The 23,448-nt window shown below is 41.5% G+C and overlaps 3 protein-coding genes across 4 annotated transcripts; 2 read left to right on the top strand and 1 right to left on the bottom strand.

The window, feature by feature from the left end:
• The first annotated feature begins 373 nt into the window (after positions 1-373).
• SYF2 (SYF2 pre-mRNA splicing factor) lies at positions 374-5,062 on the top strand. Its single transcript, XM_005302061.5, has 7 exons — positions 374-513; positions 825-935; positions 2,088-2,213; positions 2,620-2,737; positions 2,873-2,963; positions 3,315-3,413; positions 4,540-5,062. Exons 1-7 carry the CDS (start codon positions 478-480, stop codon positions 4,703-4,705), a joined length of 747 nt encoding a protein of 248 aa, XP_005302118.2. The 5' UTR covers positions 374-477; the 3' UTR covers positions 4,706-5,062.
• A 2,598-nt stretch (positions 5,063-7,660) lies between these two features.
• Positions 7,661-14,484, bottom strand: RSRP1 (arginine and serine rich protein 1). 2 transcript variants are annotated; one of them, XR_010594668.1, is made up of 7 exons: positions 14,089-14,484; positions 13,573-13,631; positions 11,652-12,296; positions 11,118-11,272; positions 9,796-9,879; positions 8,668-8,902; positions 7,661-8,579 (listed from the first exon to the last, which is right to left on the bottom strand). XR_010594668.1 is itself a non-coding variant. In XM_065577153.1 (6 exons), the coding sequence occupies exons 1-6, from the start codon at positions 14,175-14,177 to the stop codon at positions 8,726-8,728; spliced, it is 1,209 nt and encodes a 402-aa protein (XP_065433225.1). In that variant the 5' UTR covers positions 14,178-14,484; the 3' UTR covers positions 7,661-8,725. The 2 variants fall into 2 exon arrangements, 1 of the variants encoding a protein (XP_065433225.1); XM_065577153.1 differs by having other exon boundaries at positions 7,661-8,902.
• A 111-nt stretch (positions 14,485-14,595) lies between these two features.
• TMEM50A (transmembrane protein 50A) lies at positions 14,596-22,286 on the top strand. Its single transcript, XM_005302059.5, has 7 exons — positions 14,596-14,929; positions 16,221-16,332; positions 17,132-17,244; positions 17,814-17,881; positions 18,935-19,027; positions 20,942-21,002; positions 21,857-22,286. The coding sequence occupies exons 2-7, from the start codon at positions 16,240-16,242 to the stop codon at positions 21,900-21,902; spliced, it is 474 nt and encodes a 157-aa protein (XP_005302116.1). The 5' UTR covers positions 14,596-14,929; positions 16,221-16,239; the 3' UTR covers positions 21,903-22,286.
• Positions 22,287-23,448: the final 1,162 nt, after the last annotated feature.

The following is a 23,448-nucleotide window of genomic DNA, read 5'->3' as shown; positions in this document are numbered from 1 at the left end:
TCAAAGGGCAGCGCAGGGCGCCGTGGGATTGAATGGCAGCGTGTTTCCCCCGTACATGTGGGGGGCTCGCCCTGGTTGGTTTGGGAGTGCCAGGGTCACCCCCTCCAACAGGGGACGGCTCTTCCAGCCATTATGAACAGCATGGGAGGGATTCTCCCACCCACCCCTGTCCCTAGGTTCTTTCCTGCTCTGCCTCCTCCCCTCCCCCCTTCTCTGTGTGTTCTCCCTTCCCACCACCTCCTCTCCTCCCATCCCTGGCTTCAGGCCCTGCCTTTCTCTGCCCTCCCAGCCCCTGCCCTGCCCTTAATCCCGCCTGGCTGCAGAGGGCGCTCTGGCCGCAGACAGGGGGCTCTAACGCAGCCCTCGGGCAGGGCATCAACGTCACTTCCTCCGTGGGTGGTGCGTGGGCCGGAAGCGACTTGAGAAAGCCGGAAGTTAAGCAGTGGCTGCCCGCTTGTGTTGACTACGTCGAGGGGGATGGCGGCGCAGGGGGATGGAGCCCCGCACGGAGGGGTGAGGCGCCTGGCAGCGCTTCCTAGGGGCTAGAGAGCTGAGCTGGGCTGGGCGGAGAGGGAAGGGGAGGGGTCTGGAGAAGGAGGGGGGTATCTTTGGAGATGGAGGCTGTTGTGGGTCGGGGCTGTATTGGGGAGATGAGTGGGATGGTGAAGGGGCAGGGTAGGTGTGGGATAGAGTCTGGGGGTAGGTTGGAGGGAGATGGTGGCACCGTCTCTAATACCCTGGTTCAAAACATTGTGCTCTCGAGCCATGGATGCAAACCTCCCTCTTTTAAATCCAATACAATCATTTCACGTTTGTTGTTCTAGGCCTCTTCTGCCAGCTCCGACGAAGAATCTGCGCCCACTGCGGCTGAGGAGTTGGCTGCCCAGAAGAGGGAGGAGAGGTTGAGGAAGTTCAGAGAGCTCCATATGAAAAGGGTAATATAGCCTGTGCTGCCAAATGGCCAGGACGGTAGGCCAGTCGTGCTCATAGCCAGGTTTTGTTTGCAGTTTGGGGTATCTGAGCCACAGACTTCTTTTTGCAGCAATTATTTGAAGGTACCTTTAAAACCAAAAAAGGTAACAGGTCCTTAAAGGGGAGGGGGAATCCTAATCATCCCCATGCAAAATTCCACAAACAAAAATAAATTCTAGCATTTAATTCCTCTGAATTCTCACCTGGGAAATCCTATATTGGGGGAGACAATAAGGGTTTTCTCAGGGTAAACAAAAAGGCTTTTGTCAGAGGACCTAAGACAGTTTTACAGAATGTTCTAAATGTTCCTTTTCTGTGTGCCAAGAAGGTCAATGGGACACTTATCTTGTCACTTTCTGTTATACAAAATTCACTGGGGGGGGGCGGGGATGAAATTTCAAACTCCCCTAAAATAACTGCTTTGACTTAATTTAAATATCAGTGGGTGGAAATCACAATGTTTAGATTAATCTCTTACCAGCCTATTGGCTAAAATCATGTGCAGTAGACCCCCACGAGCCAGTACTGAGAGCGTGCGGAGTCAGTCAGTGCTAGACCCAGCTCATGAGACAGCTCATGGTGTCTGACACCATCAGATGGTCCACAGACATATACACGGCCAGTACCGGATCAAGTAATCTAGACTGCCAGCCAGGGAAATAACCCACTTCCTTCCCTGATGAACCAAGGGACGCACCCCACCCATGTACTTATGCACTACACCACTACTGACTTGGACTCTAAATACATTCCATGGGTGGCGTACCCGAGCCCACTTATCCACTGATGTTTTAAGAACTCCCGCACCCCAGTCTGGGTCTATGATGGTTATGTGCCTTGTATGTTTCTTGTGAACCTTGTAACCGAAACTTCTAATCCCTCATAACCCAAGTCTGACCCCAGGTGTACAGTACCTTCCCTTTTAACTTGTGTAAATTTGACTTTAAACATTAACTTTAATAACTGAGGCATTTTCGGTGGTGGTGGGGGGAATATGAGAACCTGCCGCTGCAAGTGGGTGGACTAAATTATTTAATAGGCTACTTCTGCTTTCTGACTTTTATGATTGTATATTGCCATTTTCTGTGAGTTCAGTGACAAACTTTTACTCCTAGAATGAAGCTCGCAAGCTAAATCACCAGGAAGTTGTGGAAGAAGATAAAAGACTCAAGTTGCCTGCAAACTGGGAAGCAAAAAAGGCTCGACTGGAATGGGAACTGAAGGTTGAGGAAAAGAAGAAGGTATAACACATGTAAATGTTGATTGCAACCATAACCTTCCATTTTAGGACACTATCCTGCAAAGATTTTAACGCTATGTGCTGTGAATAGTTGCATTGACTTCAGTACAACTACCAGTAGTACATTACATTAAGCATGTCCATAAGTCTCTGCAGGATCAGTTTAGTACCCCTGGGTAGGGACTGTATCTTCTTAGATGTGTGTAGCTATATATAAAAATTAAAAAGAAAAAAATTAAAAAAAAAAAAAAAATCATCCAGCATCAGACTAGGATCCTTGGTGAGATTGGTATTATCAAATTTACAGTGTAAATAAAATTAGGAAAATATCTCTAATCTACTAATCTTGTCTACTGCTTTTTTGTTATGCTTTAAAAATTTAAGAATTGCTTGTATTTTTATATTAGGAATGTGCCTCTAAAGGAGAAGACTACGAGCGGGTGAAGTTGTTAGAAATCAGTGCTGAGGATGCAGAAAGATGGGAAAGGAAAAAGAAGAGAAAAAATCCAGACCTAGGATTTTCAGGTAAGCAACTTAATTTTATTTTTCAGGGCTTGGCTAGGGGCATACAAATATTTAATCTTTTAAAATATGTTTTCACTAAAACTTGAGCCACACAGAAAAGGCCTTCTGTTAATTGCAATCCATTTTATTCTAAAGATTATGCAGCTGCTCAGTTGCGCCAGTATCAGAGGTTAACCAAGCAGATCAAACCTGACATGGAAAAATATGAAAAGCTAAGAGAAGAAAAGTAAGTTTCTCTTTTTGGCAGACCCATGTATTTTTTAAAATGACATTACCTGTAAATATGAATTGTTTTGATGAACTAGTGTCTAAAAAGGCTGAAAATTCTTTTTAGTTCATGTAATTCAAACATATTTCATCTTGTCTGTTCTTTTATGTGCATTGCAATACAAATGGCCTTCTGTCAAGGTCCCATAAGAGTTATATCCTGGATGATACTGTAGATGTGTAACTTGTAATATGCTAGTCCGTGTTCTCTATCTTGTCCCTGTTCTATTTTGATAAAACAGTTGTTACGTACAAAAAATTAGTAATTTGACAAAGTTTGTTTTTTACTGTTTACCTCTTTCTCATTCAGTGGAGAAGAATTGTATCCAACAGCAAACAGTCTTCTTCATGGAACTCATGTACCATGTAAAGAAGGGGTTGATAGAATGGTTACAGATCTTGAAAAACAGTAAGTAATAAGATGGTCCTAATTATATCAAACCATTGCATTCATAACATGCGGTGCTTTTGCTATTTTGTTTGCTGTAGTACAAGCATAACTTGTTGTGTCTGGTAGCTTCTGCATAAAGCCATGTATTTAAGTATACGGTCAGTATAGCCTGCCCTATTTATGAATCTGTACACTAGTCTCTAGATACAGGATTTTTATGCAATTCTGTACACATTGAAAGAACTTGTTGCTGCACAATAGATGCCCATGCCTATTTTATTTTACATGTTGATTTTCATTGGGTACATCAGAAAGTATTTTGAAGCAAAATCCTGGCACCAATCAGTAGCCAGTTAGAAAATATCAATGATGTCCAATAATCGTACTTTATAAGACTAAAAAGATAATGGAATGCCTTGGTATATTTACCCTAATTACTGGACATCAGATTCCAATAAAATGTAATAAAAATGTTTTTTCTCATCATAATGGGAACAAAAAATAGTGCTATTTCCCATTAACTTTTCTCCTGTCATCTCTTAATCATAGAAAAAAGCAGTGTCCCCACTTATTTCCTTTAAAACAACAGCAACTTTAATATTCTCTGACCAAGTACCTAAAATTCATCTGAAGATACCCTCTAAAATTTCTTGTAAGATTGACTGACTGAAGTAGGCACTCTCCTCTTCATTTCACTTTAAGAACTGCAATTTAAGTTTTAATTTTTTTCTGAGTACTTATGCTTCGATTTCACATTGTGTGGGTATATAGCTTTGCAAGTGTAAAAATTCAAGGATAGATATTCATGGCCCAATTCTGTTAGGTGCTGAGTGCCCTCAACAATAGGAGTTGAGGGTGTTCAGCATCCTGCAGGATTAGACCCCAAAGGGGAAAAATTTCATGTACAGGCATAAGCAACATCTAACCCCCATTCTGCTATTAACCTGCAGTTTCCAGTGTAACCAAAACAGGCAATCAATACAAATACCAATCACCTTTCACTGAAGAAATACATCCAGTGGTGTATGTAATTTCCACTTAGTTTTAATAGTGATGGGTTTTACTGTAGATATAGGAATGTATTAATTCTAATAACTAGTTTTCTGTACATCAGGGGTCTGAAAATAATGTAATTCTCTTACAGAATTGAAAAACGTGAAAAATACAGTCGACGACGTGCTTATAATGATGATGCGGATATTGATTACATTAATGAGAGAAATGCCAAATTCAATAAGAAGGCAGAAAGGTTCTATGGGAAATATACAGCAGAAATTAAACAGAACTTGGAGAGAGGAACAGCTGTCTAATCTTTCACATCCCAAGAGAGGCACAGTTCTACAACTAAATTGTTCAGTACAAACTAGGCATGTTTTGCAGAAAGGCTTAAATTGTATCAATATGCTAATTGTGCAAATATAAACTTTGCCATACTTGTAATAGCTTTTTTTTAAAATCCAATAATGTGTATTGCACAAATGCTTGAATGACAGTGGGTATCATAGCTGTACATAGCTTGCCCTTCCAATGGTGGCTAGTTTTTGTACATTTAGCAAACCTCAAAAGGGTTGGTACTCAGATCATACCCTGCAGTTACATAAATGTGGTTTTTGTTTGTTTGATTCAGCTTTTGTAAAGTAGTTGTGACTATTAAACACAGAACTACATGCCTGACTTTTTTTTGTTTCTTCCACCCTAGTAGTAAATGTGTGGAAGTTTGTTTAGTGGTTTTGTTTTGGGGGGAATGGAGAAGTGGGCAGAGTAAAAACCAGATGACTGATATCCTTATTGTGGAGCAAATATGTAACCTTGAATTTTGGTAGTCTTACTGAACAGATTTCAGAGTAGCAGCTGTGTTAGTCTGTATCCACAAAAAGAACAGGAATACTTGTGGCATCAGAAGTGGGATGTAGCCCATGAAAGTTTACACTCAAATAAATGTTAGTGTCTAAGGTGCCACAAATACTCCTGTTCTTTTTACTCAACAGTTGCATTAAAATTGAGATTTCCCCATTTTCCTGTGTGACACTGGGCAAGTTTAACTTTGCTGCAATTTTCCCCATCTTTATAAGAGCAAAGCTAATTACAATTGTATCTTCTCACCTACCATGCTATAATTAAAACGTGGGAGCATGTGCTGTGTATATAGAAAGCTCTTCAGCTAGGTATAAACCTCTGCAGGCTGCTAAAGCAGCAAGACTTCACATCTTTATGGGGGAGATGGCTGTTTCTTTTGACTTGTTGGCTCAACAGACTTCTTGTCCAATTCTCCTTGGAAATAATTTGATAAGGGGAGGGCAACTCTCAAGGTAAGACTACTCTGCAACAAGATACTGGAAATCTACTACTTGACAGAGTGGCTGTTTCAGACAAAACTCCATTTTAAGTTTGTATTGTATAAAAGCAATTGTACAGTAATGTTTGTTTCAATATGTTGCAGGTTTGACCAGTCTCAGGTGGTCTGTAACCTGAGATGCTGATTTACACTCAAATTACCTTTTGGATGCTGTTCTTGCAAACATGAAGGGGCAAAGTTTGGGGAATGTGGGTCTATGGTATGGGAAATTCACCTCTGTAGGCCTGTGAGAACCTAAACCCTAACCTTAGTGTTGAGGAACCTGTAGTGGAAGATGGAACAGAGGGCTTGAGAAAATACCTGCATTAATTGGCAAAAGGCTGGTTGAGCCCTTATGGTTGCTCTGTGCTTAAAGTTTTACTATCAGCCCCTTTCTGTGCAGTTATATCCCAGAAAGATCTTTTGCTTACATAGCTTTTGTATAGGGAACTGGTTTAAGTTATGGAGCAAAAATAACTGTTGGTATAAGCAGGCAATACCTTTCTAGTCTAGACAAGGCCTGTGGGTGCCTGGGTCACTTGCAGCTGCTACATTCCTCAGTGGATGCTTCTAGGGCAGAGCATCAGCTGCAGACCTTATACCTCTAGCTGCAATCACAGGAGACCCTAGCTTCTCTTCACACACACCCCCAAAAAATAAAGGGAAGTGGAGTATGACTACAGTAACCCTTATGAGGAACTGAACTGTTTCCAGATGCTGCATCATTTATCATTATAAGCTTGCTACTACACAACAGCAGTTGAGCAATCCACCCACTTTGACAGCCTTTCCTCTTTGCTGCTGACTACAGTTCCCACAAGGGGGGGAGGGGGGAGAAAAACCCTTAAAGTTTGAGGGTGATCAGTGAAAACATACCTCTAGAACAGGAGCCTCTGTTTAAGTGGTGCTCTTGAGGGGTTTTTTTTTTTTTTGCACATACCTACAGCATAGATCATGGACACATCTACACAGTACTGTAGTAGTTTCTCTGGAATTTGGACCTTACCAAAAAATAGACTAGCCCTGGCCTAAGGGGTGTGAATAGCAGTGCTCCCCCAACTGCTGCACTAAAGCCCCCCCTGCACAAACAATGGAGGTATGAATTTGAAGGTCACTTTAAGTTCACATCTTTAGCACTCACAGGGGGAGTTACAGTTCAGCACTTTAGTGAGCACTGCTAGTCATACAAGCTTTAGGTTACACTGCAGTGCTCACTAGTACTATGCTCAAATCCCCCTGTGGACACTAAAGATGTGAACTTGGGGGACCTTTAAGTTGCCCCTGTGCAAACAATACAGACATGTTTACACTGCAGCACTGGCTAAGCATGCTTTTTTTTTTTTTTTTTTTTTTTTTAAAGGAAGGATTAGTTCTGCCTTCACAGCAGTAGGTAGGCTGAACAAGAAGTTAACCTGCCTTTTTGCCATTCACCTTACTACTTTTGCTTCTTTTAAAAATTCAGACTGGAGGCCAAAATTACCTAGTCTGACCTCCTAGAAAAGATTATAGCCTGTATTAAGTTGCACTAGTTTAAAGCAATGACTGATTTTGCCATTGTTCTACATTATGAATTTTCTATTTCTGTGGCTTCCACAGGTGGGAGGTGCAGTAAAGCTGCTCCTCCCCACACTGTATTCAAAAGTTAAGCATTCTTTCCTCTGGCTATTCATTGTAGAATGTGAGTGACAGCATCTTGTTTTATTCCATATTGAACTGGTATTTTTTGTTGAAGATATTTCTTCCCCAACCAAGACAACAGCACTGGGATATTTCTCCTTGTATAACACTAGTTTTCCCCACAGACTAAGAGTTGGTGAGCCAAGGGAAATGCAACTAAGACTACTTGTTTGCACTGCCTCGATAAAGCAACAGCTACTAGTTAGGGAAAGAGTACATTACACTTTTTTAAAAAAGTTTCCACACCAGAATATTCAATAAAAGTTTTATTGTGCAAACCCTTTACATGAATTCAAGTTTAGTCAGTCTCGCGCCCCCCCCCCCCCAAAAAAAACCACAGTAAATGTTATGAAGCCCTAAGGAAGTATTACTTGATCTCACACTTTATACATCAATGCTTCAAATGTCAAGCTGGCATGTGTAGATCACTGGTATAGGATCAGGACTGGAAACAAATTAGGATAATGTAAACTTCCTCACATCAATATATCCTTACTGCTTTGAAGTCCAGGGGATCTGAGTAAATTTTATGATTACCATTTTAGATCTGAGTAGTGATGATTTAAAAACAAGCCTTGAACTAAGACTTATCACCAACAAGAAGAACTGTGATTAAGTTTTAAGTGTCAGTTTTAGAAGTCCAAATAGAAAGCAACATATAGTGGGACTCTGATTCCTTAAGATTAAACATGCACAACTGGGCCATAACTGAGTAAGGATTCCTGCACGACAATCATAATGCAAACCCCATCTGCAGAGAGATTTAAGGAAGTGTAGGATACGCATTTAACATTTTCAACTTGAAATCAAGTTGCTCCAACATCTGAAGTCTATTGAGACCATCTGATTATTTCCTATTTGCTCTTTAGTACTTCACCATTCACTCAAAGCTAATTACGTAAGGCCAATTTCCACCTACAGAGCTCAGACTAGAAACAGAGGGCAACTTCACAGTTCAACTGAATTACTACATGGGCCCTAAAGAACAAAACAGACGTTTTACTTAAATAATGCATTACAAATGTTCAGAACAGTGGCTGCTACAGTAACATTGAGAAGAAGTTACCCACCTGTAATTTCTACTCCATTCTAGTGATACAAAAAAGTATTTACAAATATATACCTAAGATTCCCACTTGTAGTTTCTGGGTCATTGTGCTGTGTTTTCAGATCTGGAAAAAAAAAAATCTAACATGTCAAAATTAACCTCTTTAAATACTTATTAACAAAAATATTCAACTGGATAAGAGAATTTCAGACCTCGCTTCTGGAAGTAATGCATAATGCCAATAGTTCACAGGGCAGTGAGTGAAAGGGGCTAGCGTGCTCGGAAGGGTGCGCTTTTAGGTGAAAGGTTAAATAAGCTGTTTTCCTCCTTCATTGGAGCCCATTGCCCATAGGGATTTCTCTTTGTATCTTCTTTTCCCAAGGATACTGCTGTCTCTTTAACAGAGAGACTTGCTGGTTTCTGGAGTACTGGCTTTGCCATTGTGTTCTGGAGGAGAAAAAAAAAAAAAAGTTAGAATATTTTTTTTTTTTTTAAGAAAAGAAAAAGGTAAGGTGAAAAGTGTCCACAATTGTTACCTACAGCTTTAGACAACTATTTGTAGTTTATGAAAGCCAGTTTTTTTTTTTAGAATGAATCCAGGAATACTGAACTCAATACACACAGGTAAAGAAATGAAAAATAAAAGCTTCACTGAAGCTTGCATTTGTAATTTTAAATTGCCATAGCACAACTTTGTATTTATGAAGATGAGAATGATGCTTGCTATATAATCCAGATTTAACGAAGCCAAATTTGCTTTTCCCTAACTTCTGGTTAACTTGAGTGACCAGTTGTACAAGTTGAAAGGTCCACAACACTACAGCTTACAAATCTATGGCTTACTTCTAAATGCTTTTGCCTCCGGAGAGCCTAATCTCAGTCTTCCTACCCGCCAGACTGGCGGGTAGTAATCGATCCATCAGGGATTGATTTATCACATCTAGTGATAAAATGTATACGCGATAAATCAATCCCCGATCACTCTACCATCGACTCCTGTACTCCACTGCGGCGAGAGGCGGGAGCGGTGGCAGTCGACCGCGCGCCATGAGGACGCGAGGTAAGTCAACTTAAGACATGCAACTTCAGCTATGAGAATAGCATAGCTGAAGTCCAAGTATCTTAGGTCGATCCCCCTCCCTAGTGTAGACCAGGCCTCCGTAATTATATCCCTACACTCCACATTTCTCTTGAATTACCCAACTATATTATACATGGAGGGCTATTAAAGAAGGTAGTAAGTTGAACCCAACTGACTTCCAAGGTTAGATAGAATGTACTACATATGTGAAAGAATAAGCTGGAAATCAATATTTCCTATCTTAGAAATATGCACTTACATTAGGGATGAAAGATAAGCCTTTCACTGCGGGAGAGCTCTCAGTTCCACTTTTGGTTACATCTTCTGTTAGTCTTCTGGATTGCTAAAGGAGAAGGCACAGAGTTTAAACAGGGTCACATATTCTATGTGAATTAAGGAAACTCATTAGAGTATGAATATTCTAGTGTAAGTTTTGTCTCAACTATTGAGATCAATAGTGGCTTTAAACTGTAAAGTATTAGAATGCACATACAGATCAGTGTTGAAAACTCAAATGGGAAATGTTTAGTATTTCTATCAACATAATTGTGTCAATGTACAACCTTATATCCATGCTCATGTTTTAGCTTTAACTAGGGAATGTACTGCAAGCATGGACTTCATAAATTGAAATGGAATGTTACAGCAAGTTGTGCATAAACTCTGCATATCCACCCTGCAGAGCTTTGGAGAAGGACAATAAACTTATCTGCAAGTGATGCAGGCCTCTTCTTCTGTAATCTCTCAACATCTGGAATATATTACATACATTATGAAAGGGACACCTGTGCCATTTATTTAGTTGTCCAGGAAACCCTTACTAAGTTTACTTTCTTTAATTTTGAAATACAAGTTTGGTATAAGCTACTGCTACGTAGTTACGATTGTAGGTGTGCATCTGACCAGATGCAACGAACATTAACAGCTTTCTAGTGCAAAACTAGTTTAACTTGATTAAGTTCTCTTTTCCCTCCCCTAATTCACAGCAGCTAGAGCCCACAAGTTCCTTAATTACCACCAGATTTTCTTCATCAATGTCTGGAGACCATATTCATGATTTCTATAAGACAGAAATACAGTATGTAAAATGCATTTGGGGTCTGGGCATGGGATTTCTGGGAACAATCTGATGCATATGAAAAGGCTATATGACAGTTATCAAACACAAAGATTAATCTTTACAAACGCCTATTAAATAGGCTATGGCAAATAAGCCTTTAATTGTTTTTGGGCAAAAAAAACAGATCAGCCAACATAATGGGCACTTCCCTATTGGGTTTGAAAATTCTCTCTCCTTCCTCACACATCACTAGTGGAAAGTCGGTAGGCAAATAATGAGAGCAACCATCTAAGATTCCAAGGTACTCTTCCAGCTTTAGCAGGCCTACAAAGGTTTTCAACATCTTGATAAGTTTAAAAACTTGGATGTTTCATTTCATAATAAAATTAGTTTTTGAAAATTTAAAGGTACTTCGCAATGAAAAATTAAGACTAGCACAGCTTTTCATGCATGTCGTATCAGTAGTGTAGTTTTGAAAAAAGTTTACCTTTAAAATCAAGATTACTCCAGTTTATAATTACCTCAGTGGACTCCACAGAATCTTCACTTCTGTATTTTCCACCATTTGTCTCTTTGGATAGGCTGTAGACTCTCAAGCTAGCTGGCAAGACTATGTTATCTGTTCCCAGGGCTTTTGCAGCATTAGCCTTTGCAATTTCTAAGAGTTCCCTCCTATCTACATAGGAAAGAAGAAACATCTTCTGTAAGGGTAATCATAGCGTACTGACTCACCCAAAAAGAAACACTGAGTCCAGTGCAAAGTCAGTTTACCCTGGAAAAAGTATGTTCCCAAACTAATGTAAATTTATAAGATACCACCCCCTTTAAACTGTAGTGTTTATAAAGATGGCAATTCCAAAGAGAACATAAAACAGGGGTAAGCAATCCAAATCAGATTTTCAGTTGACGTTCTAGGACAGAACTACAGCCCCAAATATTAAAATTCTATATAAATCTAGCAACAGGAAAAGTCTACAAATGACTCAGTCTTGAGTTCTATTCCTTCCCACCCATGTTATGAAGCAGGTATGCTGCTACTCGCTGAACGCAAATACCTTTTTCACTTAAGCGCAGAGGTGTTCTGCTACGAGATCTTGTTCGTGATCTGCTTCTCCAACTTCTGTAAGCCTCAGGATATATGGTTCTCCCAAATCCATAGTATCTTCGGCCTCTTGATCGTGATCTGCTTCTTGAGAAGGATCTTCTATAATATGGTCTTCCACGAGACCATGATCTTCCATGAGACCGGGACCTGCTGCGTGATCTATACCTTGGAGGAGGAGAACGGTGGTATCTCCTGTAGGTTCTAGGATGGTACCTTCCTCTGTATCGAAGGCTACGTGATCTTGACCGACTTCTGGAATATGATCTTGAATATCTTCTATACCTTCTGGAACCATTTCTTCTAGCTCGTGATCTTGATCTGCTTCTAGACCTGCTCCAACTCCTTGAGGAAGTTGAAGTGCTTGAACTAGATCGTGAACTGCAAGATGATCTGCTAGATGATCTTGAAGATGATCTGCCCCGACTAGTTTTGGACTTTGAGCGAGAATCTCTCTCTTTTGGTGAGCTTAGAGTTAAATCATCCATGTAATTTGTCATATCCTCTGTCTTTTTGTTTGCCTGCAGTTTTTCTGTGACAGTGCCTTTAGAAATTGTATCTGTTTTGAATGATGTTCTAGAACATCCAGTTTCAGTTCCTGTTTAGAAAAAAATTTGGTTTAAGATTTATTCTTTGCCAACAAACCAATGTCAACTTGAGTCTACTATACTCACAAAACTTACGGTAGCTACAAGTGAAAAGGTCAAGAGCTATTTTGCAGTTTTACCTTCTGCCCTAGACAGTTCTATTTACTGCTTTAACTTTTTCTCTTTAGTTAATTTCTTCCTGGCTTTATCAAACACATTTCCCATAAATTAATGGTTTCAGAATGTGGCCAAATTCTCTCTCAAAAGCATACTGCTAATATGCAGATATATTTGCACATGCAGACAATTACATGGCATTAAGGCTAATGAGGTGTCGATTTTCACTGTATGACTTGTACAGATGTTCCAACAAACTATTTTCAGTTTACAAGGGACCATTTTAAATGAAAGAAAAGCATTTCTGTTGTGAAATAGTTTCCTCTGAAAGAAAGTTGACTACAGTGAATTGTACTGTCATGAACGTAATGCCAGGGAACAGATCAATTCATATGCCAAATACCAGAAATTTTAACGTATTTGTATTTGAAAATTTAAAATACTAAATACGAATAGCTAAGATGGCCGCCATCATATACCAGCAGCCATTTTAGTTCTAGTTATTAAAATGGTACTGCATTCTAGGGAATAAATACTTCCCTATCACCACCTTTCAAATCCCCTCTTGGCTTTGCTATGACTGTGCCACAGTCTTCTGATTAAAGGAACTCCATTCAAGCCTGGCATTTGTATTTAGTGTTCACTGAATACAGAAGTTATCCAGCAAATCTTACGACTTTCTGGAACGCATTACAGATCAGTATGAAATTTTTAATGTCAATTACATTTATTTCCTTTACTGTCAATATAGAGATGAAAAATTGAGTTTGCATATCCCACCTTACCTTTAAATAAATGCCAAGCTCACAAGTCCCAGAACAGGACACACCTAAAACAGGAAGCCTGCAATGACAGCTATCTCTGTGCTGAGTGCTGTCTACAGAGAACGGCGTATCTTTCAAGTGCCAACAAGTTCTCTGCATTGTACAGAACACAGGCACAGCGCACCTGCCAGGAAAGCGGACCTGCTCCACTGCCTGACTTGGGTGCTTCCATTGGCAAGGAGCCAGGTACCAGCGCTGTCCCAAACTGGGCACAGTCACAGCCGGTGAAACGACAGACGCTGGTGCGTGGAGAGAGAACAAAGGCATTACGGACCAGGAAACAAGCCTAGCTAACTACAAGGTGAAAGGAGACGATTTCCTGAAGACGCCGTACACAGACACTTACCGCTGGGGGCCGCGGGACTCCCCTGCTCCTGGCTCCTCTGGGGCACCACCCGGGGGCTCCTGCAAGAGACGGGAGTGTCAACGGACACACGGACATTCGTCATCCCCCGGCGCGGGCCGAGCCCCCTCCCCCTCCGCAACACACACACCCCTATACCCGCCGCCCCCCGAGCGCGAGCCGACCCGACTCTTCCCCCCCACCCCCATTCCCGCCGCGAGCCGAGCCCCCTTCTCCTGTTGCCGCCCCATCCATCCCCCCCATACTCGCCGCGAGCCGACCCGACCCCCCCCCCATACCCGCCGCCCCCCCGGCGCAAACTGACCCGACTCCCCCCCCCATACCGCAGCGAGCCGAGCCCCCTTCTCCTGCTGCCACCGCCCCATTCCCCCCCCCACCACCACCACACCAGCCGCCGCCCCATACCCGCCGCCGAGCCCCCTTCCCATTCCCCACCACCACCACCACCACCCCAGGCACAAACATCCCTTCAACGCCGCCCCTCCTTCGGTAACTCACTGGCTCCAGGTGGCCTGGTCTCCCCCACACGGACCCTGGGCCTGTGGCGGCGCCTGTGGGGACAGCCCTGTCTCATGGGTCACCGCCATAGCGGGAGTAGAGCGGTCGCCGGACCGGCACAGCAGCCACCGAGCCGCCTCCCCACACCGGGAGCTGGGAACCCGAACTGCTTTTCGCGGCGCAGCCTCCCCTCAGGGGCACAAACCCGACCCGCTTTCAGCCGCCTCTCAGCTCGAGCACAGAGAGAGCGCGCGCGAGCCGCTCCGGACCAGTCACCCCGCGCGCGGGAGTCTCAACAGCAACTAACGAACTGCCAGCCTAACCCACACTGAGAAGGTTCGAGAACCACCACCCAGTTATGTAACCTGGAGAGTGGGGCGCATGCGCGGGCGGGACGAGAACTTTCTCCCCCACCCAGGCCAGAAGAACCTGAAGCGCATGCGCCAACTAGAAACGCCCGCGCATTGGGAGGGCTGCTTTCCCCGACCCTTCTACGTACCATATCCTGGGGGCGCATGCGCAAGAAAAATCTCCTCGCCTTGCTAGCTTTTACAGCGCATGCGGGGAGTGGAGGGCGGGGCAGCATACGGAGTTCCTGTTCCTCCCCCTGCTGAGCTTGTGATGGTCACACAGCTGATCGGGGCTGGCGGGTGCGCATGCGCGGTGTGATGGCGGTCGGGGCGCTGTGACGTCTTTCTAGGTTCTCCTCCATCCGGGTCCCTCGGGTTGTTTGTTTATTGCGCTGAGGGGGGCGGCAGCGGGTCTCCGCTGAGGGAGACAAGAGCGCGCGCTGCCAGCCGCTAACCCAACGGCTGTACCTTCTTCCTGCCCACGCGCTGAGGTAAGTGGGGACCGCAGAGAGCCCCATAGACACCCCTCCCTCCGGGGCTGGGAGCCTGGGGGCTGAGAGGGAGTCCTGGGGGAGCCCATAGGCTGCTTGCTCGCCATTGGCTACTCTAAGGGCTGTGCTGTTGGTCACTGACTACTTGGGGGAGGCAAGCAACTGGCTGCCCCCCGCATGCCATTAGCCATTGGTTCCCTGGGGGTTATACGTCATTGGCCTTCTCATCCTATTGGCTGCCAGAGGGGTGCTGGCGCTGGCCATTGGTCATCCCCATGTAGATAGTGGTTGGCAGGAGTGGGGGGGAGAACCATATTCTGTCACCAGACACTGGCATATTGTACTATCATCCATTGGCTGCATCAGGAGCGATGCTGATGGACACTGGGTCTGCCTGGGGCAGCTGGCCACCATTGACACTGGCATGATTCTCTACATTAACTTGGGGCGGGGGAAGGATTGTCATTGTGGCTCAGAGCTTTGTGGCCATGTGAGCCAACGCCCCAGGTCACTGCTACCTCTCTCCAGCTGTGCAGGGGAAGGTGAGGCGAGCCAGCAGGCCCTACCACAGCTCACCCTCCTTCTGCAGAGCACTGTCTAGGGACAGTTTAACCCCCAGTTCCTAAAGCGATGGGCATCCACAGAATGCAGAAAGCGCCATGCTGTAGCCTGGGCTTGGGAGTCAAGTACTTCCTGGTGAACAAAGGAAGCTGAGGCCCAATCATCACTCAGAAAAACATCACTTGTTGCTGATAATCTAAAATAATTACTGATAATCTTCCCATCCAGTATCTAAGAATGTGTGGCAAGCTCTGCCTATCTAGGTGTGTCAGATCCCTGTCTTCTATCAGTTCAGGAACAGTACTAATGTTTGTATTGGTAGATGATCTTCTGTCAATGGATAAGGATCAGGGATCCATGCTGAATTTTGTCAGCTGTCTCTGATACTGTTGATAGGTTTTGTTAACCTGACTGCAAATCCTTGAAGGAGTAGACTGGTCTGCCTGATAGTGGTTTCATTCTTATCCCTCAGAAAGACCCTAGAGCGCAATTTTGGGCAATTGCTCTTTTGCCCTGAAGAGTTGCATTGTGTCTCCTGCCTTGTTCAACTGTGTGTAGGGCCATTGCCATGGTTAGTGAGAAGACAGTTTTTGACATGCTGATGATTTCTAGCTCTTTTAACAATCTTCATAATCTTTATAGCAACTCCATGTCGCATTGCATTTGTTTCATAGACATATGAGAAGATGCTCTTTGTGGGGGACAAAATAAAAATTGCTTCATCTTCTAGTTTTTCAGAGAGCTGAAAAATGTCTGGATTTCTTGAGACCATGAGATGCTCAGAGTGTGTTGACTGGGGAGAAAAGCGAAATACAATTGCATCAGTTGCTGCTGGTGTGCTGGTGTGTATAACTAACCATTTTTATATTGCATATGTGCTTTTGGCCTGTATGCAACAAGTCAGTACTGCACTGAAAATCACTGCTTAGGACACAAAAAGAACAACCTGTTAGGGCACATTGTGAATGTATTACACACTGGCAGCTCATATTGGATATTGTGTGGTTGTCTTCAAAGTAAGTTATCCTGAAGAGGATTAGTTTACTTAAGGAAATGGTCTGCAGGACCAAATAATGTTACAGTCCTGTGAAGATCAATGCTAAAATTCAGTTTGGTCTCTTCTACATATGTAAGACCATTTTGTAACACCATCCGACAGTATAAAACACAATTTTTCGGTAGTTCTTGGTACTGTAGAAAGCCCTACGAGCTGATCAGTTAGCAGATGCCTTATCACAATATGCCTGGTCTTTAGTCACTGCCGTGTCATACTTCATTCTTTATCTACCCCATGCAAGGAACTTCTGATGCACCACAAAGCTAGTTTACAGCAGGGCTTCATTTAAGTGAATTACAATGACATACTTTAGACTAGCTGATATATCAGACCACCCCACATTTTAAAGAGGCTATTTTGAAATGATCTTTCTGTAGAAATTGTAAGTATGTGCTACTTCGGTTTTTTCAGTTTCTTCCAATTTAGTGCTGCATGTATAATAAGATGACCACCACTGACTTTAATGAAAACTAAATTGGCCCCATATAGTTTTCATATAGGGTACTAATGTTAATTTTTACTAGACAACGTTGTAATGATGTTGCACGTAATCATGTCTGTATTTTAAGTTGTATTTTAAATAGTTTTTTACAGGCTGGTGGATTATCATAGATGCAGCTGTTAAATATCCTCAGATGGAAGACTTCAACCATTCATACCATGCTTGTGGAGTTATAGCAACTATTGCATTCCTAATGTAGGTGTAATTTCTTTACCAGTACAACCAACATACTTTATAGAACTTGCATCATGCAGTTAATTTTTAAGTGCAGACTTTTATTCTAAACTGCCACAGGCCTATGACTATAAAATAGGACTATGTTCATCAGTTAATTGAACATTATTTCTGCTGTGTTGAAGGGTGAGAGGTTGTTATGGATTACAGTGTGGAGTATTTTTTTGGCCATTTCAAGTGATTTAGACCACAAATCAACATTGAGAACCACCCAGATATAAATTTACACATAGGAAGATCCCCATATTCACATGGGACCCTGTTGACCTCTTTTTAAATGGTATGGCTTTTTTTAATTGGGTAGATTTAATTATTCTTCATATTTTCAAAAATGCTTTCATTCTTTTTTCAACTTTGAACTGCTAAATTAACTATCCCTCCTTTTCAGAGCAACAGTTGGAGAAAATATTTATAGAGTAATAAGATGTCACCATTTCCGTACATGAAAATAGAAGAAATTACTCAGAAGTGTGAATTTTCTGTATAGTTTCACCTGTATTTGTCAATTGTATTCTGTTTTATTCATGCAGGATCAATGCAGTATCCAATGGACAAGTCCGTGGTGACAGTTACAGTGAAGGCTGTCTTGGGCAAACAGGTAAAAATGTTATAAATAGCATTATACATAGAGCTATAGCTGTATAGTTTGTGCTATAATACAATGCATTGATATAGTTTAATTTATAATGCAAATTTAAAAGTGTAACATTTGTATGTTTCTTGTGCTACTGGTAAGCATTTTTACCAGGTGTAAACTTCAGTGAACTTATTTTTTGAGATGTGTGAGAACAACTAGCCTTTTTTACATGGTCCTGTTAAATCTGTACTCTTGGTTTCCACAACTGGTTTTGCCTGTCACTCACATAACTGTATCTTTACCACATAATTTGCAGGAATGGTAATAGTGTTTGGTTTCATTCTTCTGCCAGCTGACACAATCCAATAATCATTTATAACCAAACAGTAATTATTTTGGCTTTTGTGTACAAGTTAATAATTGGCTATTTTCCAAATAATCACTGTGTAATTCTTGACTCCTGCTGCCCAGGACTTTAGTGTAAGTTTACATGGCATCCAAATTAAAATACTCTCGATGCCATAAACAGCTATTCTAACATTCTGTATATGCATTGTGAGTGAATTTCACCCGTTGTAGAGGATAAGCACAAGGCCCTGGCACCACTGACCAAATATTTCCTGTGGAGGGGAGCACAGCACTCATATGAGTACGTGCAGCCCTGGAGATACAATAGTGGCCTCAGTGTGATTCCACTGCTATTCTGCAGTCTGCAGGGAGGATTTCTTTACATCGCCAGCCCTGGGTAACTAGGACCTCTCTGTCACAAAGCCTGTTAGGTCAGGTTGTGCAGTGGTGGGAGTATCTTGCCATTAGAGTTTAGTTTAGAGATGAGATTTTTATAGATAATGTTAATAGCTCTTTGAAATGTCAATGGTAGTAATTTATGCTGTCTCGTGCATGAGAGCAGATAGAATTGTTGCGTGCAACCTCTCTTTTAATATGGATTTAAGATGTATATTTATATATTGTACACAATGCTAGTCTCAGTCTTCAAAGATGTGATATACTGTATAAAGTGTTTTGAAACAAGAGCAGATTGAAAGTCACATAATATACATGTGTATTTATAAGGTGCTCGCATCTGGCTGTTCATTGGTTTTATGATGGCTTTTGGATCTCTGATTGCTTCCATGTGGATCCTCTTTGGAGGCTATGTTGTTAAAGGTAAGATACAATACAGATCTTAATATCATCCTGCTTTGATGGTTTACTGTAATAATATTTTAAATGGATAATGAATGAATGGGTGAGTGAGTGACTTCTTTCTGGATCAGCTCCAAGAAGGTCTATTTGGTGCCCTAAGCAGACTAACTGGAACAGGCCCATCCCATACTATCTGTACTTTATCCTCTTTCTGGCTTCTCTTTTCCTGTCCTCCTCCTTATCATCCGTGTTTCTTTCAGTATTTATCCTATTCTATTTTTCTCTTTTCTGAATTCCTTTTTCCTCTTGCAACTCTATTTCTCTTCCTTTTTCACACAACTTTTCCCAATGGTAATATTTTAGGAGATAACCTTTTCAAAGAGTCAGTTCCAGTTTTTTGTTTTTTTTTTTAAAGTGTATGTTACTGTTAAAATGTCTTCTGTGTCATTAAGCCTTCAATTGGCATCATTAAGAACTGAGGGCGTGTCTACAAAGGAAGTTATACTGGTGTAGTCATGCTGGTATAACTCCCTGTGAGGATACTCTTATTCCAGTGTAAGAGTAGCTTTTTCCAGCATAGCTTAAACCACTTCCAAAGTGACATAAATGAAACTAGAAAAAGGCACTCTTATGCCAGAATAGGTGTGTCTGCACAGGGAGTTATACCAATATAACTATGATCATTTTAAATTTACACTTTACTTGATATAACTTCTCATGTAGAGAAACCTGTGGGAATTGGAAAATGATACTGTTTGGGTCTTATATGGAGAAAAGATCATTTTATAAAATATAAACAAATAAAAGCATGAGCCAGTTTCAGGCAGGAATAGCAGAGGTGAAGGTAATTCCAAACTTCCGCATCACAGTAGTTAGAGTAACAACAGATGAGTGATCTTCTGTTAAGTGAACCTTTATATTCTCTTCTTCTATGGTAGTGGTCACCCATCTGCTCCATGAATCATTTAGGCTGGGATTTCTGAAGGAGCCTAGGGGAGTTAGCTAGCCAACTTCCTTAAGCACATTTGAAAACTCAGCCTTAAGCTGTAAGACCATTCCTAACTCTTTTGGTTCTGTTGTGTATTGTACTGATTTATTCCTCTAAGGTATTTGAGGCAGGGACAATGTTATTTGTTCAGCACAGTGCCATTTTTGTATGCCACTGTATACATTTAAGGTGCTGAATAATCAGTTGACGATAGTCCCATGGGGTCATTGTATTTGTGATACATGTTTTGGTCTAGAAAGCGAGGTACGTCTGAGCTGGTAAACGAAATGTTTTTTCTGAACAGAAGGCTACTGTATATCTTGTGTGAAGTTGCCAGTGGGTTGGACCTTATGCTTTCTCTTCTGTTGCATGCAACTGACAGATGGTGGGGTGGAGGTTCATCATGTTAGCAAAGATAGAAATGGATACACTGAGACAAACTTCCATCTAATGTCATGAGATAATAGCAAACATGCCTAAGTGAGACTGCAATGACAACAATGCCCTCAAGACCACACTGTGCTCTGTTGGCTTGGATATGGAATCCTGTTCATCCTACTGCTATTAAGCTATAAAATATTTTCTACACCTTTTTTTCCAACTATTTTTTCCAGGTATTTACAATGTTAACTGCCACATTATAATTTTGCAGTCCTTATTAATTTTCCCCCAAGTATATTTCTTTTCCTGTTAGTTTGCATCATCTAGTGTGTATTTTAGTGTTCAGTTCTAATAAGTGCTTTCCTATCAAACTCAACTGGTTCCTTAAAGTTATTTGACAAAACCTAATCCAGGTCTCTCCAAACATGCTTTTCCTGCACTGAACTGATAATGTTTGTGAACATGATACTGGAGTTGGGTGTCTCTGAAATATCAGAAAGAGAGAAAAAGGATTTTGTTGAGAAAATAGTTCTGAAAATCTGATGGAAATTTTTTTCTTTTGTCAGAAAAACCACTAGTGTACCCAGGAATAGCTGTCTTTTTCCAGAATGCATTTATCTTTTTTGGGTAAGCCTGTTTTCCTTTGTTTATCCTTCTAAACTTGTGGTTTTCAAACTGTGGTATGTGAGAACAATCCTGTAACAGTGGACAACACATTCTATTTAGTAAGATTTGGCAATCTAATCAATTTATAATCTCCTTTCGATTAAAACTGCAGCCGCATTGGTATACATTTCCTTTCTGTTGTGTGACTCAGAATCAGAGGTTTTCAAACTGTGGGGCACGCAGTAACGTTCGGGAGGGTGAGCGGTGATGCCATCCTTGCGCAGTGGGAGTAGAGATGGCACTCCCTTCCCGCACTCTCCCCCCTGAACATTCTTTTGCACACACACCCCCCCATTTGAAAACCTAGACGCTGTTACTAAATGGAGGGCAGAAATCTGGGGGGGGGGTCACGTAACCCCATGTGCACTCCACCCCTCACGTGTCGCCTCTGCCTATCTCACATGGAGTTATGCAGTAAACTACATTATTTGGAAAGGGGCATGCAGCCTAAAAAGTTTGAAAACAACTGCTTTAAACTAAATCTAGTTAGTTTTAATGGCCCATATTGAACATTAATTTTATATCTAATCTATTCATAATTCCCTGTTATTTCTAAGACAACCCCCACCCTCAAATCTTTTAATGATGCGCATATGGACAGACCTCCAGTGAAGTCAGTGGGGATCAGGGATCTGCCTATAGGGATCTGCTTGCAGGATCAGAACCAAAATTTACTGATTACAAAAGTCTGGTTTATCTGAAATTTTATCTCCCGAAACTGGGAAATCTGAGCCTGCTTTCTTTGAAGTTGATGGCCCTTGTATTCTTTGCAATAAGCTTATGTATTTATTCCTGTTTGGTTTATTTTTAAACAGAGGGCTGGTCTTTAAATTTGGCCGCACTGAAGACTTGTGGCAGTGAATGTGTCCGCAGAAGTGAGTCAAGCCCTATGATTTTTTTACGACACACACCTGATTTTATTTTATTTTTTTTTGGTAATACGATTTTGTAAATGCTAGCTCTTGAATTATTTCTGAGGATAAAAAGTAAAATATAAAATCAGGAGGCAATAAAATTTCCATTTTCTGTTCTGTTAAACTTTTTTTTACTGTTCTTAGATGTTGACTTTGTGTTCAAGCGTATTTGACTGAAATGTAAAACTAATAGGGAAAGTGTAACAATGGAAGACACTCTTGTGGAATGATAGTTACAAATAAATAATATAGAGGAATAATGGCTGTATTTAACCCAGTGTTCTGCACTGTATCTGAGCTCTAAAACTGCAATAAAAAGTACTTTAAAACATTTTTATACTTATTTATTACAATATGGTATTTCTTGTATCTGATATTGAACAATATAAACATATCCTGGATTTCAGAACTGCGTGGCACTTTTTCACAGTGTATATTACACTGCCTCGTTTGTTTTTATATGAAAATATTGGACTAGTCATACTGAGACTGTTCAAAAATTTACAATAAAAAGTTATGGGTGTGTAAGAGTTCATAGAGATGCACATTATTCTAGCAGCAGTACTCTCTGTGCTGTTATAGTTAATATTGATACTTGCTTTTTAAGTCCTCGTGTTAAACAGGAGCTGGACCAATAAGTGGTTGAGGGTGGGGGGGTTGGGTTTGGTTCAAGGTCATTTCTGAAAAATCAAAATGTCTTTAGGATAGGGAAAGAAGAGAGTGAATGACTCTGTATCTGGGTGATTAGGACAGGCACCTGAGACTGGAGAGACCTCAGTTTTAAGTCCCTGCTCCTATGACTATTTATTTATAAAAAGTACAACAGCTCCAACAGGCGAGACTTGCCCCAGGATATCCATATCCAGGGGCTTGGCCAGGACACTCTCCTGATAGGTGGGAGAGAAGTTCAAATCCCTGCTCCACCTAAGGGGGAAATGAACCTGCATTGCCAACATTCCAGGTGAGTAGCCTAAAACTTGGGCTAAAAGTTATAAGGGAGGCAGCTGCAACCACTTCCTCAACTTTCCTTTTGGCCAAAACTATTTATTTGGCAAATTTGTGTCAAATTCACAAATCGTTTCAGGGCTACAAACTGCATTTTTTTTTGGCAAATAAACTATTTGAAATTTTGCCTAGCGCTGTTAAGTGATGCATAACTAGTCCACGAAACACAATATAAGCTACAATTTACCATGCAAGGAAGTACAGTAAAATGCCTACTAGTACTCTCAAACACAATAGCTTTTCAAACAGCCCAAGCACGTCCTTCAGGGGGAGGTTTGTCAAGCAGTAGGGAACCCATTATCTGACCCAATTCTTGCTTTATGGTTCCCTTAGGCTGTGCAGGTGTTTCTGAATCTTTCTGGTGCCCTCAGATGTTGTTTAGGGCACAAACAAGGCTCCACCATCCCTGTCTATCCTAGGCTACTTTTGTGTGTTTTCTGTGTTAAGTACCATAAATTCTCCCTTTAAGTATTGTTTGATCAAGGGAT

Source organism: Chrysemys picta, chromosome 23 (assembly GCF_011386835.1).
Source record: "Chrysemys picta bellii isolate R12L10 chromosome 23, ASM1138683v2, whole genome shotgun sequence".
Taxonomy (NCBI): Eukaryota; Metazoa; Chordata; order Testudines; family Emydidae; genus Chrysemys; species Chrysemys picta.
Note: the sequence above shows the minus strand (reverse complement) of the source record. Positions and strands in the feature narration are given on the sequence as shown.

What these genes read in the sequence shown, in the direction of transcription:
- SYF2 (XM_005302061.5), top strand. Translation starts at nt 478, where the DNA reads ATGGCGGCGCAGGGGGATGGAGCCCCGCACGGAGGG. An exon ending in ATGGAGCCCCGCACGGAGGG is followed by an intron (nt 514 to 824) that starts GTGAGGCGCCTG and finishes TTGTTGTTCTAG; the next exon opens with GCCTCTTCTGCCAGCTCCGA. An exon ending in TCCAGACCTAGGATTTTCAG is followed by an intron (nt 2,738 to 2,872) that starts GTAAGCAACTTA and finishes TTTATTCTAAAG; the next exon opens with ATTATGCAGCTGCTCAGTTG.
- RSRP1 (XM_065577153.1), bottom strand. Translation starts at nt 14,177, where the DNA reads ATGGCGGTGACCCATGAGACAGGGCTGTCCCCACAGGCGCCGCCACAG. An exon ending in GAGTCCCGCGGCCCCCAGCG is followed by an intron (nt 12,297 to 13,572) that starts GTAAGTGTCTGT and finishes TTTTCTAAACAG; the next exon opens with GAACTGAAACTGGATGTTCT. An exon ending in ATTCTGTGGAGTCCACTGAG is followed by an intron (nt 9,880 to 11,117) that starts GTAATTATAAAC and finishes CTTCTCCTTTAG; the next exon opens with CAATCCAGAAGACTAACAGA.
- TMEM50A (XM_005302059.5), top strand. Translation starts at nt 16,240, where the DNA reads ATGTCTGGATTTCTTGAGACCATGAGATGCTCAGAGTGTGTTGACTGG. An exon ending in TGGAGGCTATGTTGTTAAAG is followed by an intron (nt 19,028 to 20,941) that starts GTAAGATACAAT and finishes TTCTTTTGTCAG; the next exon opens with AAAAACCACTAGTGTACCCA. An exon ending in AATGCATTTATCTTTTTTGG is followed by an intron (nt 21,003 to 21,856) that starts GTAAGCCTGTTT and finishes ATTTTTAAACAG; the next exon opens with AGGGCTGGTCTTTAAATTTG.